Source organism: Trichechus manatus, unplaced genomic scaffold, assembly GCF_000243295.1.
Source record: "Trichechus manatus latirostris isolate Lorelei unplaced genomic scaffold, TriManLat1.0 scaffold00165, whole genome shotgun sequence".
In the NCBI taxonomy this organism is placed as follows: Eukaryota; Metazoa; Chordata; class Mammalia; order Sirenia; family Trichechidae; genus Trichechus; species Trichechus manatus.
This window is the reverse complement of record NW_004444101.1, coordinates 4,672,198-4,688,765: the sequence shown is the minus strand read 5'-3', so window position 1 is coordinate 4,688,765 and position 16,568 is coordinate 4,672,198. Positions and strand designations below refer to the sequence as shown.

Sequence of the window (16,568 nt, the reverse complement as noted above, 5' to 3'; positions counted from 1 at the left end):
GAAACGAGGGCCGGGCACGGAGTCTGTGGCTGAGGAGAGAGAAACGAGGGCCGGGCACGGAGTCTGTGGCTGAGGAGAGAGAAACGAGGGCCGGGTCCAGAGTTTATGACTGAGAAGCTCAGGGCTGGGACTTCAAGGGGTAAGACGCTGGAATGGGAGTCTGTTGCCAGATGGCACGGGCCAGCCGATGACCCTGCACGGCCTTCTGACCTCAGAGTCCTCCCCAACTGGACGCTCGTGGCCGCGGGGAGTCTGCTCCCAGATGCAGAGTCCCTGTGTTCTGGTCCCTGCTGGGTGGAGACAGCAGCAGGGAGAGCGCCCCACCGGGCCCCCTGGGGTGACACACCGCCTTCCTGCAGGTCGCATCCGGAACACACCAGAAACCGACGAGTCTCTAATCGACCCCAACATCTTGTCTCTCAACATCCTCTCGTCTGGGTACATCCAGCCCGCCCAGGACGACCGGTGAGTCCCTGTGGGGAGGCGTTGGGTTCTGCCCCTGCTCCCTGGGGTCGGGCCTGGGTCAGGATGCCAGGCTGCGGCCGACTGCTCCTAACAGTGAGGGTGCCGGGCAGTGAGGGGGGCTGGTGGCCTCACTTGTCTGTGGTCACACTCACCCATGCCCCTTCGTGGTGTCCTCCAGCAGACGTGGACGGCAGGGTCCTGCCCTCGGGAGTGTCACGGGCGGGTGGGCGGTGGACAGACTTGCAGGCCCATCCCAGAAGGTCACGCTGCACAGACTCTGTGACAAGCTCCTGGGATACTGGGAGGCAGGCTGTGTGGGGTCCCGTGCTCTGCCCATGCCTGCACCCTGGAGGTGGCAGGCCCACAGGGCACTGCTGGGCACATGCTACCTGTCACTGGGCTTTTCTCTCCGGGCTCCCGGTGGAGGTGGCTGAGGTCTTGCAGCTGGAGCCCTGCCTGGGCCTCTCATTAGCTGCACCTCTGCCTGGGCCTCTCATTAGCTGCACCTGGGGCCGTGGGCAGGGCCGTGAGCTGGCCTCTCGAGCCTAGCAGAGCCCCCCTGTCGGGCGGCCAGAGCCCCGTCAGGCGGCCAGAGCCCCTTGTCAGGCGGTCAGAGCCCCCCATCGGGCGGCCAGAGCTGCTGTGGTTGCCGGGTAGGTGGGATGTGCGAGGGGGTGTGTGTGCAGTTAGGCTCCGAGAATGGCGGGGCCACTTCAGTTCACAAGTGGCCGGAGACGCCTGCCTGGTGGGTGCGTCAGCTGCTGTGACCACGTCTGCAAAGCCAGCTCTCCAGGAGTTTGGGGAGATGAAGCAGTTTGAGTGTGTGCTGGCAGCTCCCAGAGGGTCACCCCCACCCCCTCACCGCCCCCAGACACAGAGGCGGAGCTGACCCTCAGGGCTTGAGCTGGGGGCATCTGCCCCCTGCGCCTGAGTTTGCAGGAAAAGCACTTTTGAGGGCCCGCTGTTCTTGAAGAGGGGTGAGGAGGGACCCTGCCTCACAGAAGAGGGTCCTGGGGGTCCCTTTCTGTTTTTCCGACTCCTGTGTTTAGAGCTTGGTTTCCTCACGGACACGGGCAGGTGAAGTGTTAAGGGAACCACCTCAGAGCCAGGAGGAAGGCAGCAGCTTCAGAGCGGGAGCTGGCTGCCTGCTGAGAGGCAGTGCGGGGTGGGCGGTGCAGGGAGGCAGTAGGGGCACTGGGCAGGGGCCTTCCAGAAGAGCTCACCTGACTGCTCATGTCCAGAGGGCAAAGGATGCTGGGGTGTAGGGGTCATGGTCCACTCACAGGCAGGCTGGGATGGGGTGTCACAGCTGGGAGCTGAGGCTGCATGCGGAGGGCAGGTCTGGGGACTTCCTCTGGCCTTGGGAGGAGCAGAGAGTCGGAAGGGGGTTGCCCCATGGGGCATGGGGATGGGAGCCACTGTGCCTGGGCCATGGGAAGGGGTCTGTCTGCCTTGCTGAGCCATGCTTTGGAGCCTGAGAGGTGACCTCAGCATTCCCCCTGACCTCTGACCCTTCCTTTGCCCCAGCAACTCCTAGCTTCTCAGGGCAGAAGGGAGCACCTGGGGCAGGGGCAAACAGAAGGGGGTGGGGTGATGGGCGCCTCTGGCCCCTCCCTCCTCGCTCCCTGACTGAGGCCACAGGGCTGTGTTCTGGGGTCTTCCCATCCTCCTGGCCAGCCTGACCCCTGGACTGCCCTGGGTGCAGGGGAGGCACTGGGCCCCGAGCTGAGTCAGAGGAGACCCTAGGAGACAGCAGCTGGGGGCCTGTCCTTGGGTCCATCTCCGTTCCTGGGGCCCACTGCTGAAGGGGCCTCCCTCCTGCTCCTGGGGGTCTGCCGGTCCCACGGCAGGGCCTGGGCCCTAGGAACATGGACAGAGGCAGGCCTGTCCAGCGGGCGGGGCAAGACCTTGCCCTCAGCTACTTTGGCTTCTTGCTTGGCTCCATCCACGCTGGTGCTGCCCCAGGACCACCCCGCCCCCAGCCCCGCCCAGAAAAGTCTCAGGACTCTCCACCCAGGGGGCTCAGCTGGCCAGGCCGACAGAGCCTCCTCTCCCTGGCTCGTGGCCCAAGTGGACCTGTGGGAAGTCCAGCCTTCCTCCACCCACACATGCCGAGACCCCAAGACCCAGACCTGGCTCGCCGAGGCCTGGCCTGCCCTGGTGCTTTGCCTCACCCTCCCCTGCTGAGAGGCCACGCTTCGCTGCCTCCTGCTCAGAGTGGCCACCGGATGCGGCGGCAGGGCCCCCGGCTCCCTTTGCACCGCCCACTCGCTGTGCTACCCCGCCCACTGCCCAGCCCTCTGCCCGGCCCCCTGCCCTCTGCCCCCTGCCCCACCCGCTGCCCAGCCCTCTGCCCTCTGCCCAGCCCTCTGCCCTCTGCCCGGCCCGCTGCCCGGCCTCACTAACGTGTGATGTTTGTGTTTTGCAGGCAGTTTCTTGATTCGGACCTGCCTAGGTATCATTTCTCTCCCTGGCTTCACTTCGGCCTCCTCTTCTTCCCTCCCTCCCCAGTCCCACCCCCACCGCACAGTCGAGAACATCGCCTGTAGTTTCCGCCTCTCGGGTTCCTCACACAGTTGCTCACTTTTCCTCTTCCGTTCCTCCCGTCTCCTTTATTTTCGTCTCCTTGGGATGATCCTTTGGTTTCCTTTTCTCGCTTCTCCCCCTTATCCTCTTGGCTGAGCCCCTCCTGCCCCCCCACTCCTGAGTTTGGCTGCTTTCCTAGCCTCTTGTTCTCTGCAGAGACTGGCTGGCCCCCGCTCCTCCCGCCCCGAGCCCTGCCTGCCCCGTGCTGACCGCGCCTGGCCGCACCGAGCGGGCACTTCTGCATGGGGGCCAGGCCACCTGTGGCCACACCGCTTCCCCTGCAAGGGGAAAGAGAAAAGGGGGGCAGGGGCCTAGCAGGCAGTGTGGCGCTGGGAGCAGAGGGCGGGGAGGGGCTGGCAGGGCCTACTCTCAGGCTCCGGCTCCTTCCACTTCTTTGTCTACCTGTGATCCTCTCGCCTGGCCAGGCCTTGAGGAGGGATGGTGCCTCCAGCCACACATGTTGGCCATGGCCAGCACACCTGCATTTGGAAAGTAGGCAGGTGGCGAAGTCATGAAGAGGCCATGAGTCCGGGGACTCCCTAGGGCTTTGAGGGACTCAGGCCCCCCACAGGCTCCTGGGCAGGGGTCATGACTCTCTTCCCCGGCTGGAGCAAGGCCCCTGCCCACTCTGGCTTCTGAGTCCTGTGAGAACTCATATCCCTTCCAAATGGGAGTCAGGGCCTGTGGGATTCTGGCTGAGCTTCCTGGTGGTGGTTCTGTGGGTCAGCTTGTTTGGAAGGATGGCGGCATCTTAACTAGCAGCAGAAAACTCCAGCACAAGTGTATTGAGCCTTGAAGTCCATGGAGCATGTGCCTGTCCTTTCAGCGTAGGGTGGGCGCCCAGCCAGGGCTTTCTGAGGCCCGGCCCTGCCATGTCAGGGCCGTGGGGGCCAGGACAGACATCCCTGGGGGTGTGCCCGGGCAGTTGTAGCTGACAGTCACTGTGGCCAGGAGGAGACCCATGGGCAGCGGGGCTGGGCTTCGTTGCCTGCGTGTTCCCTGGGAACTGTGCTTCCAAAGGGGCTGTAGGCTGGGGCTGTGCTAGCTCTAGGGGCCTGAGCTGGGTGAGGCAGAGACCCCCAGCACCCCCCCAAGAAGAAAATCGGACTTATAAACGGAAAACTGCCGTGGTGGTGCATATGACCAAGATGGGAACCCCACCCTTAGGGGCCGGAGCAGGGACCTAGCTCTCCCTGGCAATCAGGGAAGGCTCCTAGGAGGAGGTGGCGTGCTGTCTGGGTCCTGAGGGCGAGTCAGATTGGCCACGGTGGCTGCAGCCTGCTCAGGCAGCTCCCTGTTCTCAGAGCGATACGGGGTCTCCCTGGGCAGGAGCCTGATTTAGAGGCTGTTTGTTTAACATGCGGAAACGTCCAGGCCTGTCAGTCTGATCTTAATTCTGTTCAAGGTTTGAAGTCACAGTTGTCACGTTTTTAGGTCCACAGCAGTGCAGCGCGTTGAAGGGTGGCATGCAGGCTGGTCCCAGCACCCTACGCCCACCCCACCCCAGAAAGGGTTCTAGGTAAATCGAGCAAAGAAATCCCGGGCTGAGGGGTGCAGCTGGTGGAGGCACCTGGGAAGAGGGAGCTGGTTTTCCTTTGCAGCAGGGCTCAGGAAGGACTCCAGCTCACTGGACTCCACCAGGCCCTCGCCCCCGTACCTGAGCAGGTTGCCCCAGGGCTCCTTATCCTTATACCTGAGCAGGTGGGCCTAGGGCTTCTCACCCCCTTACGTAAGCAGGTGTGCCCGAGGCTCTTCATCCTTATACCTGAGCAGGTAGGCCTAGGGCTTCTCACCTCCATACCTGAGCAGGTGGGCCTGGGGCTCCTCACCCCCATACCTGAGCAGGTGGGCCTGGGGCTCCTCACCCCCATACCTGAGCAGGTGGGCCCGGGTCTCCTCGCCCCCGTACCTGAGGAGGTGAGCCTGGGGCTGCTCACCCCCGTACCTGAGCAGGTGGGCCTGGGGCTCCTCGCCCCCATACCTGAGCAGGTGGGCCCGGGTCTCCTCGCCCCCATACCTGAGCAGGTGGGCCTGGGGCTCCTCGCCCCCATACCTGAGCAGGTGGGCCTGGGGCTCCTCGCCCCCATACCTGAGCAGGTGGGCCCGGGTCTCCTCACCCCCGTACGTGAGGAGGTGAGCCCGGGGCTTTCCTGTACATGAGCTTCCCCATTCCATAGGAGAGCTTGTCAGCTCCTCAGTGGACCCAGAGCTGGGGCTTGGCCGAGCTCAGGGCACTGAGAGGAAAGGGGAGGGTGGGAGCCCCAAGGGGCGGTCTTGCTTGCTCCTCCTCCAGAGCCCCCATTCTGCGGGGCAGGGAGCCACCGCGGTGGTGGTACAGGTGGTCCCAGAGTCAGGAGTGGGCACAGAGCCTGGAGGTGGGGCTGGGCTCCAGGCGGCCCGGCTGGGCCTTTTGCTGGTTGTGTGAATGTGGGCAAGTGGCCGAACGTCCTGGAACCTTCCCGGAACACGGGAACCATGATAGCCCAGCGCAGTTGAGGTGAGAGTTAGGTGACACGGGGCACGGAAATCTCCCGGCAGGAGGCCTGGCACAGGTCACAGATGTGACTGTGATGCTGTGGCCACCTCCTCCCAGTTAGTGTTGGAGTCAGAATGCACAGCCACTGAGCAGAGCACCTTGTCACTGATCATGACTGGTTTGTTCAAGGTCACACAAACGTGACTCGCAGGGCCTCCGTGAGAACAGGCGGGGCGGTGGGGGAGGATGTAGTGTAATTGACATTTTTAGAGACACGGTTCAAACCTCCGTCAGTCCTTCCCTCTCACTGACGCCGTCTCTGCGGAGGGACGTCATGGCCCCATTGCACCGGCAGAGACAGATGTTCCGTAGCCCCCAAAGGTCACTTGGCAGTGAAGTGGCATGGAGGTGGTTGAAGCCAGGCGCCTGGAGGGTGTCCGCCGGCCTCCCGCCGTGCTCTGGGCTCTGGCTCTAGACCCCGGGTCTGGCGCCGGCAGGCCCTATTCTAAGGGGAGGGGTCTCCAGGCCTCTGTGGTGGTTCTCCCTACAGACACCGCGTGAGGGGGTGTCCACACTGCCAGGCTGCGTCCACGGGAGAGCGGGGGGCACAGGGCATGCCCCCACACGCCTGCCACGCCATCCGATACTCCTCCCCGGGCACTGTGTGGCCGACACACGTTCTGACGTTCTGATTTCTTCTGTGTGTGTCCTGTGTGTGCCGGGCTGCTTCTGCTTTAGCCTGTCACTCGGAAATGACACTAGGTACACCCCACTTTTCTCTCCTGCCCTTGCTTGGTGTGTCCCCTGCCGCTTCTTAGATCCCCCTCAACCCATCTGGCCCCCCATCCTCACTGTCCTGTGGAACTCTGTCCCCGGTGACACGTGTGGTAGCGGCCCCTCCCGTCCCTCTGCTCACTCCGTGTCGCTGTGTCCCTGGACTGGCTGTGGAGTAGACGGCGGTGGTGCTGGCTGTGCCCCAGTGCGGCCATGCCTGAGGGGAGCTGGCCCTGCCCGGGAGAGGCTGGGTGCCCCCGGGGGACCCTGACTGTGGGAAGGGCCTGGCCGTGTTGGAGTGCGTGTGGCTATCGTCACTGTTTGCGTTGATGTGTCTTTGTAAAACTGTGTGTTTGTGAGGACGCTTTGATGGAAACTGGGGAAGCTGAGGGGGCCGCCCGGGGCTGGTGGATCCAGGCAAATTCTTGACCTCACAACAAATAGCCCTCAGGTGAGCGCCTCGCCCACGGCAGGACTGGATTCCCCGGGTGATACAAATGGTTAATGCGCTTGGCTACTAACTGAAAGGTTGGATGTTTGAGTCCAGCCAGGGGTGCCTCGGAAGAAAGGCCTGGCAATTTATTTAAGAAAAATCAGCCACTGAGAACCACGTGGAGCGTAGTTCTCACCTGACATGCGTGGGCTCACTACGAGTCGGAGTCGACTCGGCGGCAACTAGCTTTACCAGTCATTCGGATTGGTTGGGAACAGAAACTATCTTATAACAGAAAGCTCTGTTCCGGAGGAGGGGGCGTGTCCGGAGCTGGTGGGACCTCCTGGGTGGGCCAAGCTTCCCTGGGGAGGGGTTTGCCGGCTCCGCTCCCACTCCCTTGTCACCTCTCTGGGCTGGAGATCAGGGACAGAGAGAAGAGGTGGCTGTCCTTAGCACCAAGTGGAGACCCACTTGCTCACGGCGGGGCTGCCTCCGCGGTTTCCATTCAACGTGTCCTCCCCCAGGGCCCTTGCCCCGGAGAGTGCTTTGTCCCCACGTGGACGATGGGGGGCCTGGGCCAGGAAGGGTCTCGGCAAGCCCAGGCCAGGTCCCTTCAGATCCAGTGGGAGGCGAAGGCGCCTCCTTACTCAGACCGAGGCTGGGCTGGGGCCGGGCCACCCAGTCCCCTCCCTTGCCATCCCTCCTCGTTTCTTGCCCTCTCCCCTCCCCTCCATGTCCGCCCTGTCTCCCCTTCTCCTCTCTGCCCTCCTCCTTCTAGCCTCTGCGAGAGGGCTGCAGCTCCCAAGTCCCGCACCCCCACCTCACCCGCGTGGAACTGGGAGGACTCTGGAGGCCCCTGGCGGCACCCTGGGTCCTGAGTAAGGAGGATCCTGGCCTTCCTGGGCACCTCCTTGGCTCTCTTTGCTGGTGGCCTATATGTCTGTCTGTCTGTCTGTCTGCATGTCCCGTCCCAGCTGAGAGGGGCTGCATGCGGTTACCTTTACCACATGTCTGCTTCCTTCCAGGACCTTTTACCAGTTTGAGGCTGCGTGGGACAGCTCTATGCACAACTCTCTCCTACTGAACCGGGTCACCCCTTACCGGGAGAAAATCTACATGACCCTCTCTGCCTACATCGAGGCAAGCGAGCTATACCCCGGGCCCTCTCCCCAAGTCAGCCATCCTCGCAAGCTTGGGGTGCTCGCACATGGGACGTGACGGTGCTTGCTAGCCCTGGAGGGAGCCTGAAGGGCGCAGTGGTTTAGAACCCACCAGTTGTTCCACTGGAGAAAAGACTCATTGCCATCGAGTCGATTCCAACTCGTAGTGACTCTACAGGACAGAGCAGAAATGTCCCGTAGATTTCCAAGGCAGTAACCTTTACGGAAGGAGCCGTGGTGGTGCTGTGGCTAAGTGCTCGGCTGCTAACCGAAAGGTCGTCAGTTCCAACCCACCAGCAGCTCTGCGGGAGAAAGATGTGGCAGTCGGCTTCTGTAATCATTTATAGCCTTGGAAATTCTATGGGGCAGTTCTGCCTTGTTCTATAGGGTCACCATGAGTTGGAATTGACTTGATGGCAGTGGGTTCAGTTTAATCTTTACTGAAGCAGATACTATGAGTGGGAATCAACCCTACAGCAATTGGGTTTTTTGCTTTGGTTAGCCCCAGACAGCCCCAGATGCTTTTCAAGTCCTCAGGTTAAACCCATGTATCTAATGGCAGTGCTCGGAGTTAACCCACTCCAGTATCTTTAGTGCATGGGTTTTGTCCTCGGGGTCGCAAGATGGCTGCAGCACCACCTCACATTGCGTCACTATTCCAGGCAGCTCAGAAGCTGAAGGACCCCCCACGAGCAGGGTCAGAAGCCCAGTGCTGGGTCGTGGCCTTCCTTTGAAGCACAGGAGGCTGGCAGCGTGGGTGTTTCTAGTCGGGCACTGCAGTAGTGAGGGGTAGGGAGGTTTGGGGTGGGCAGCCAGCAGGAAGCCACCTCTCCTAACCCGCCTGTTAGATGGGGACAGTGTGTGAGTGCCTCCTGGGACGGTGGTGAGGACGCAGTCAGGTCCTCAAATTGTCAGCCGGCGTCTGCACAGCAGAGTTACTGTAAACGCCAGGAAGGCAGAAGGCAAGACTCCGAAAGTTAGCACGGCCCGCTGTGAAGGGGTCTCCGGGTATCTGGGGTCTCTGTGCTCAGGCGGGGTCTGGCACCCACCTTACTAGCTCCCAGGGTCTGTGCTGCCAAGGAGCCTTGTCTGGGGGCCCTCGGGGACCCTGTGCCCTGACACCCTGTCCTGGGTCCCCGAGCAGGCAGCAGAACCTTGGCGCTCTCTCCCTGAGGCAGCAGTTGCCTTGGGGAGGAGGAGAGATTTTGCCTCATCTGGGGCTAAGCCTGGGTCCCCAGGGGGAGGTCAGGGGCAGGGCTGGGGGCGCTTGGCATCCCTGTGCCAAGCCGCCCCGCCCCTTGCCCCCAGATGGAGAACTGCACACAGCCAGCTGTCATCACCAAGGACTTCTGCATGGTCTTCTACTCCCGGGACGCCAAGCTGCCTGCCTCGCGCTCCATCCGGAACCTGTTCGGCAGCGGGAGCCTGCGGGCCTCAGAGAGGTGAGCCGCGAGGCGAGTGAGGGTTAGATGGACACCTTGCAGGATTGGCCCCGGCCCTACGTACCCCAGCAGTAGGGGACCTGGATGGGAGTGGGACTCGCCCTGGTCCCTGCTGGTTCCCTGCTTTCAGTAACCTCCAGTACTGGGGCCGGAGCGGGGCTGGGGGACTGTCTGTCTGGGGCTGCAGTGTGGGGACTCTGACACCCCACCATGCCATGGTCACCCGGCGAGGCCACCTGGGGCCTGTACCGTGGGATTTGTGCCAGGAGGCGTGGTGACATGGGAACGGGCCGGCCACCTGTGCCCCGGTGACGTCGTCCCCTCCGCCCCCGCAGCAACCGCGTGACGGGCGTGTACGAGCTCAGCCTGAGCCACGTGGCTGACACGGGCAGTCCAGGTAGGCGCGCCCTCCCTCTGGCGAGGGGCACTTTATGGAGTGTCAGAGGGCAGGGTCCCTGGGAGCTCTGCTACCATTGGGCAGCTTCACCTCCTGCACGCACACAGCCTCACCTGCCGCTCTCACATGGCCTCACCTGCCGCACGCGCACACACCTGCCACATGCACACGGCCTCACCTGCATGCACACACACACCTGCCACACGCACACGGCCTCACCTGCATGCACACACATCTGCCACATACACACGGCCTCACCTGCCACACGCACACACACCTGCCACACACACACGGCCTCACCTGCCACACGCACACACACCTGCCACATGCACATGACCTCACCTGCCACACGCACACACACATGCCACACGCACACACACCTGCCACATGCACACACCTGCCACACGCACACGGCCTCACCTGCCACGCGCACACACCTGCCACACGCACACGGCCTCACCTGCCACGCGCACACACACCTGCCACGCGCACACGGCCTCACCTGCCACACGCACACACACCTGCCACGCGCACACGGCCTCACCTGCCACACGCACACACACCTGTCACACGCACACGGCCTTACCTGCATGCACACACCCACCTGCCACACGCACACGGCCTCATCTGCGTGCACACACCCACCTGCCACACCTGAGGGGCCAGCAAGGGGGAGGGGTCACGGTCGGACAGTGAGTCTAACATAATCCCCATCTCAGGGGCTCTGTGGGTGGGGGTGGGGGTGGGCCAGAAGGTGTAGTCCCATCTTGACCCCAGAGGGGACAGGAGTCCAGCAGCTGGAATGGCCCTGGGGGGAGTGGTGGTGGGGCCTGACCCCAGGTCACTCCCCGGGCGACGGTTGGATACGCCTGACGCTGGGTCGTCCCCCAGGGATGCAGCGACGCCGCAGGCGGGTGCTTGACACATCTGTGGCCTATGTGCGTGGTGAGGAGAATTTGGCAGGCTGGAGGCCGCGGAGCGACAGCCTCATCCTGGACCACCAGTGGGAGCTGGAAAAACTCAGCCTCCTGCAGGAGGTGGGGCTGAGGGGCAGGGGGAGGTGGGACAGCGTCCAGGGAGGGGGCCTGGGGGGCAGGGGAGGTGCGGCAGCATCCAGGAAGAGGGCCTGGGGACCAGGGGCGGTGGGACAGCGTCCAGGAAGAGGGCCTGGGGGGCAGGGGAGGTGGGGCAGGGTGTGGTGAGGCTGGAGGAGGTAGAACAGTGTGGGGAGTCGGGGAGGTGGGCCAGGGCCCAGAGAGGGGTCCTGCAGGAGGTACGGCAGGCGGGTGGGGAACGGGAGGGAAGGCAACATGGCACTGGGGGTTGGGGCCGTGCCTGGGCGTCTGGGGGATCCCGGGGGGTGGGACGGCACCCAGGGGAGGGGTGCAGGGCGGAGCCCCTCTGGAGGCCACAGTGGCCACGCCCCAGGCGGCAGTGAGCGAGGCCATCTACCCTCCACAGGTGGAGAAGACCAGGCACTACCTGCTTCTGCGGGAGAAGCTGGAGACGGCCCAGCGGCCCGGCCCTGAGGTGCTGTCGCCCGTCTGCAGCGAGGACTCTGAGTCCCGAAGCTCCTCTGGCGCCTCCTCCCCGCTCTCTGCCGAAGGCCGGCTGTCACCCCTGGAGGCCCCCAACGAGAGGCAGCGGGAGCTGGCCGTCAAGGTGGACTGGGCTGGGGGGCAGCATGGCCCGGCGCTGGACCTCTGCTCTGGGGTCTTCTCCACAGCTAGCTCCTGATTGGGGCCACCCCAGAGGGAGAGGGAAATGGGGGTTCTTAGAGTTCCCTTGCTCACCCCTCAACCTGCCCTAGGAATCTGGGGCCTTATACAGCCTCTTACCCCAGCTGTGATCCACCCCCTTGAATACCCCCGTGAATGGGGAACTCACCACCCCACCCAGAGCTGTTACCCTGGCCCTCACCCTGTGCTGGGCCTGACCTTGGGGTTTCCCTGCCTCTCCCCACCTCCTGGGGGATGCTGCCCACGTTGACCTTCTGCCCTTGGGGCCCCCGACTGTCTGCCGGTTCCCGGGGGTCCTGACAATGCGCCCCTCCCCCACAGTGCTTGCGCCTGCTCACGCACACGTTTAAAAGAGAGTACACCCACAGCCACGTCTGTGTCAGCGCCAGCGAGAGCAAGGTGGGTGGGGGGGTGCCGGGGACACGGCCCAGGAAGCTGGGTGCTGAGGGACCGAGGCAGCGTCCCCCAGGCCTGAGCCTGTCTTTCCTGAGCCAGAGGAAGAGCGGCAGGGGCGGGGGAGGGGGAGGCCAAGTCCACACCGAAGGGTGTCCCCTCGCACGGTGGGCTGGACGCTGCCCCAGGCCCCCAGGAAAGGCCTTCTCTCCCCTCCCTGCAGCTCTCCGAGATGTCCGTCACCTTGCTGCGGGACCCCTCCATGTCCCCCCTCAGCGCAGCCACGCTCACACCCTCCTCCACCTGCCCCTCCCTGGTCGAAGGGCGATACAGCACTGACCTGAAGTGAGTGAGCACAGGTGCCCCTGGAAGCTTCCAGCACCCGGTCAGGGACGGTGGCCGTGACGTGGGGCTCGGAGCGGCCGAGTGTCCTGTGTCGACCCTACGCTTCTCCACCTCTGTCATAGCCCTCAGAGTCGTTAACCTTTCAGACGGCTTGTCTGCTAAAGCTGTGATTGAAAGTGCGGTTGTGCGTCGGTGCCGGAGCTGTCAAACCCCCCTTTCCACGGAGGGAGTCCCAGAACACTCGGGAGGAAAACCCAGCCACAGACAGAATGAGGAGGGTCCTTGAGCTCGTGGGTGTAAACCTCTCAGCTGAGCTCCAGCGGCGAAGTGCTTCAGTTGCGGGCGACTTCTGCCCGTGTTTTCAGGGCCTTGGGGTTTCCAAATTTTCTTTAAAAAATGTAGAAGCAGGTATCCCCCCACCCCGAGGTCCAGTCACCGGCCTGGCAGTGCCGTGGGTCCCCGAGCACATCACATCATGTCCCTTTTGCATTGTCTTGAAGATGAGGAGATGCTGGGCTTGCTTTACTGGGGGGCAGTGGGGGGGCAGTATTCCCCACGGCCAGCTGTGCCCCTTCGCCAGCCACTGGGGTCAGTAGGGGAGCCCTCTTCATGGTGCCTACGCGGCCCTGGGGTCCAGGCACTCTCAGCTCAGCTGCCCTGCTGCAGGGATGGGGCTAGGGGCTGGCCCACAGGGACTGGGGGCTCACCTGTGACCGGCCCGTGGGGCTCTGAGGGAAGTGATGCTGCCGTGGGGGACCCCGGGTGGGCTGGCGCGGTCCAGTGAGGAGCCTCTGACAGGGACGCATCTGCTCCCTCTGCTTCCCAGAACCCCGCAGCCCTGCTCCCAGCCAGCCAGCCCCGAGCCTGAGCCATTGCCCGAGGTGGACGCCAAGAAGGCCCCCTCCCCAACCCAGGCCACGGAGACAGACAAGGAGCCCCAGCGCCTGCTGGTGCCTGACATCCAGGAGATCAGGGTCAGGTGCGTAAGGTCCCCCCAAACCTGGACCTGCCCCAAACGGGGGTCTGGGGGACCAGGCGTCCACCCCAGCCTGCAGGCGGGGCCGGCTCTGTGCTGAGAGGGTCAGGCAGCATCCTGGCCTATGGATGGGGGTAGGCTGTGTGTTCGCTGGCCGGTGTGGGCAGTGGGCAGACACAGCAGGAGGACGGCTTTGGGGCCTCTGCCCACTGGCTGGCTCGGCCTCTCCAGATGCCGCCCCCTGGCCCTTCAGCCTTGAGGACGTTGTAACCAGCTGGGTGGGGTCAGAGTTCAGTGTCAGGGCCGAGAGGGGTCTCTAGCTTCCTTAAGTTCCCCCTTCACAGCTGGGAGACAAGGGGCTGGCTGATGGCTCTGGTCCCGGCCCCAGGGAGGGGTCTGCCGGTGACCTCACTGCTCGGCTCCGGATGTTCTTCCTTGGGGCCGGCTCCCCCGTGGGGCCTGGCTCCAGGGTCACCGTGGCCCTTGTTGGGGCTCCCTCTGACTTCCCAGAACACCTGAGTAATCAGGCTTCCCCCCCCACCCCCAGCCCCATTGTCTCTAAGAAGGGCTACCTGCACTTCCTGGAGCCGCACACGGCCGGCTGGGCCAAGCGCTTTGTGGTGGTGCGGCGTCCCTATGCCTACATGTACAACAGTGACAAGGACAGCGTGGAGAGGTTCGTGCTCAACCTGTCCACTGCCCAGGTGGAGTACAGCGAGGACCAGCAGGCCATGCTCAAGGTGAGCCCGGCGGCTCGGGGTGCAGGCGGGCCAGGAGCCTCAGAGAGGAGGGCCAGGCTTGCCTGCCCACCAGATGGTCAGGGCCCCACCGTCTTGGAGTGTCTGCCCGCTGGCAGGGTCCAGAGCCCTGGTGAAGACCAGGCTGAGGCAGCCCCAAGACGGGGCAGGCAGCAAGTGGGCGCTGCCCTCCTGCTCCTGGGCTTTGCCCTGCTCCTGGCCGAGCCGTGGAGGCCCTAGGGGAGGGTGCTCCTGCTGTCTGGGTCAGGTGTCTGCCCGACCCACGGGCGGGTCAGATGAGTTCTGATCCCCTCTGTCGGAGGGTGGGGGCAGGGTGGGCAGTGTGGATTCAGCCACCTCGCGTGCCCACCACTGATGGGCCTGGTGGTCACCATCTGGGCCGGCAGGGAAGGGAACCCATGCCTGTGAGGGGTGATGCACCCTATGGGGTGACCCTGGGTTGGGGACTGTGGGGCCAGGCTTCTGGAAGGGGTGGCAGCCTCTTTCCAGCTCTGGCCCCTGGTGTGGGTGCCATTTTTGCCCCCTTATCCCTGAGCTGGAAACCCTGGTGGTGCAGTGGTGAAGAGCTATGGCTGCTGACCAAAAGGTCAGCAGTTTGAATCCACCAGCCGCTCCTTGGAAACCCTATGGGGCAGTTCTACTCTGACCTACAGGGTCACTATGAGTTGGAATCGACTTGACAGCAGTGTGTGTAGTTTTGTTTTTTTCCCTGAGCTTTCCCGGTGGGGCCCTTCCCTGACCACCTGGGCCCTGGGAGGTCAGGGCAGACCGCTGGTCTCACCAGTCCCACCCCCCTCCCCCCACCGCAGACGCCTAACACATTTGCCGTGTGCACGGAGCACCGTGGAATCCTGCTGCAGGCCAACAGCGACAAGGACATGCATGACTGGTTGTACGCCTTCAACCCCCTCCTGGCCGGGACCATACGGTGGTGGGGCCCCGGGCAGGGCGCCCCTTCCCCTTGGGAGACCATACGGTGCGTGGGGCCCCGGGCAGGGTGCCCCTTCCCCTTGGGAGACCATACGGTGCGTGGGGCCCCGGGCAGGGTGCCCCTTCCCCTTGGGAGACCATACGGTGCGTGGGGCCCCGGGCAGGGTGCCCCTTCCCCTTGGGGGCCTCAGCAGACCCTGATGAGGTCCTGGTCTCCAGGGCACCACACGGAGTGTTCTGAAGAAGGCGGGAGTGTGGGGCATTCTTGGGGACACTGATGCTTGCTTTGGGTCTTTTCTACCCAAGAAGGATGCAGACCCCAGATGGGGATTTTCACAATTTAAATTCCAAGTGGGTAGGCCTTGATGAAAGGAGAAAAAACTTCCGGAAGCTTCTGCCACGTCAGCGCCTTTATAGAAGACAGTGGGGAGGGCCAGGTGGGGGGGTGGGGTGCTGCCAAGGAGCGTTTGCAGGAAACAGATTAAATCCCTCTGTTTGGGGTACAAAGAGAGTCCCTGGGTGTTGCAAATGGTTAATGTGCTCAGCTGCTCACCCTAAGGTTGGTGGTTCGAGTCCACCCAGGGGCACCGCAGAAGAAAGGCCTGGTGATCGACCTTTGAAAAATCAGCTACTGAAAACCCTGTGGAGCACAGTTCTGCTCTGACACACAGGGGGCGCCATAAGTTGAGGTTGACTCCATGGCAACAACGGGTTTTTTTGTGGGGGAGGGCTGAAAAGTGAGGGGGGGATGAGCGCAGGAACTGGTGCCCCCAGGGAGGTCTGCTGGGCTGCACCCCTCCCCAGCCTTCCCGTCCCCTTGCCACAGGCGATGACCACCCCTCCCCACTCTTGTACAGGTCCAAGCTCTCCCGGAGGAGGTCCGCCCAGATGAGGGTCTGAGCCGAGCCCCCAGTGACGGCCCCCGCCCAGCCCGCCCCCACCCCATCCCGTCTGTCCTGTCTTCTGCCGCCAGCCCTGCCCCCACTCGGTGGTGGATGCCCATGTTTCTTTGGCTGCTCTGGGGAGGGGCCTCGGGGAGGGGCGAGAAGCCCCAGAGGGCACACGTGGGGGTGGGGAGGGCGGGGGCATTGCCCTTTCATATTTTTTTAAGGATAGACAGACATATAATTAATATATCGCTGGTTAGTGACACGAAGTAGTCCCCCTAAAACTAACTGTGAGACTTGTTGTATTTATAAGTATTTATTTCTGACGAGCCTTCCCCGGAGCTGGACGACTCCCGTGGACCCCGCCCTTTTCCTTCCCCGACCCCGCTTGTCCCCACATTCGTCCCAAGCCTCTTAGGGAGAAACAGGGTAAGGTGGCGCCTTGGCAGACCTTGCCTTCCCGGGCAGTGCATGGGGGGTTGCTTGTGGGAGCCCCGGCCCGGGGCCTCTCCCCCGCACTGTCCCGGAGTGTGTGTGTGGAGCGGGGAGGGGGTCTCCTGACCCTGGCATGGACAGTGTCAGGCTGCTTCTAGTGGGAGGCAGAGTCCATGTCCATCTGGACACACCTGGGATGTGACCGAAGGCCATGCTGCAGTGCCTCCTGGGAGCAGGTGTGGTGACAGCGGTCACGGATGGGGCATTCAGGCTCTGGGAGGAGGCTCAGGTGCTGGCCTTGTGGCCCTTCTGAGGTGACAGTCGTTGTGTTGCTGTGCCGAGTCCCCCACCCATCTGTCACTGGATGGTGAC

General features: G+C 63.4%; 1 protein-coding gene across 1 annotated transcript in view; it reads left to right on the top strand.

The window, feature by feature from the left end:
• The window catches only part of KIF1A (kinesin family member 1A), a 109,687-nt gene extending 93,837 nt beyond the window's left edge, over nt 1-15,850 (top strand). Inside the window, exons 38-49 of the mRNA XM_004386475.3 lie at nt 360-465; nt 7,760-7,874; nt 9,203-9,336; nt 9,672-9,733; nt 10,625-10,770; nt 11,195-11,395; nt 11,794-11,871; nt 12,089-12,210; nt 13,037-13,189; nt 13,734-13,926; nt 14,754-14,872; nt 15,732-15,850. Coding sequence (XP_004386532.1) covers nt 360-465; nt 7,760-7,874; nt 9,203-9,336; nt 9,672-9,733; nt 10,625-10,770; nt 11,195-11,395; nt 11,794-11,871; nt 12,089-12,210; nt 13,037-13,189; nt 13,734-13,926; nt 14,754-14,872; nt 15,732-15,774 — 1,472 coding nt within the window. The 3' untranslated portion in view covers nt 15,775-15,850. The remainder of the gene's footprint in view (nt 1-359; nt 466-7,759; nt 7,875-9,202; nt 9,337-9,671; nt 9,734-10,624; nt 10,771-11,194; nt 11,396-11,793; nt 11,872-12,088; nt 12,211-13,036; nt 13,190-13,733; nt 13,927-14,753; nt 14,873-15,731) is intronic.
• Nucleotides 15,851-16,568: the final 718 nt, after the last annotated feature.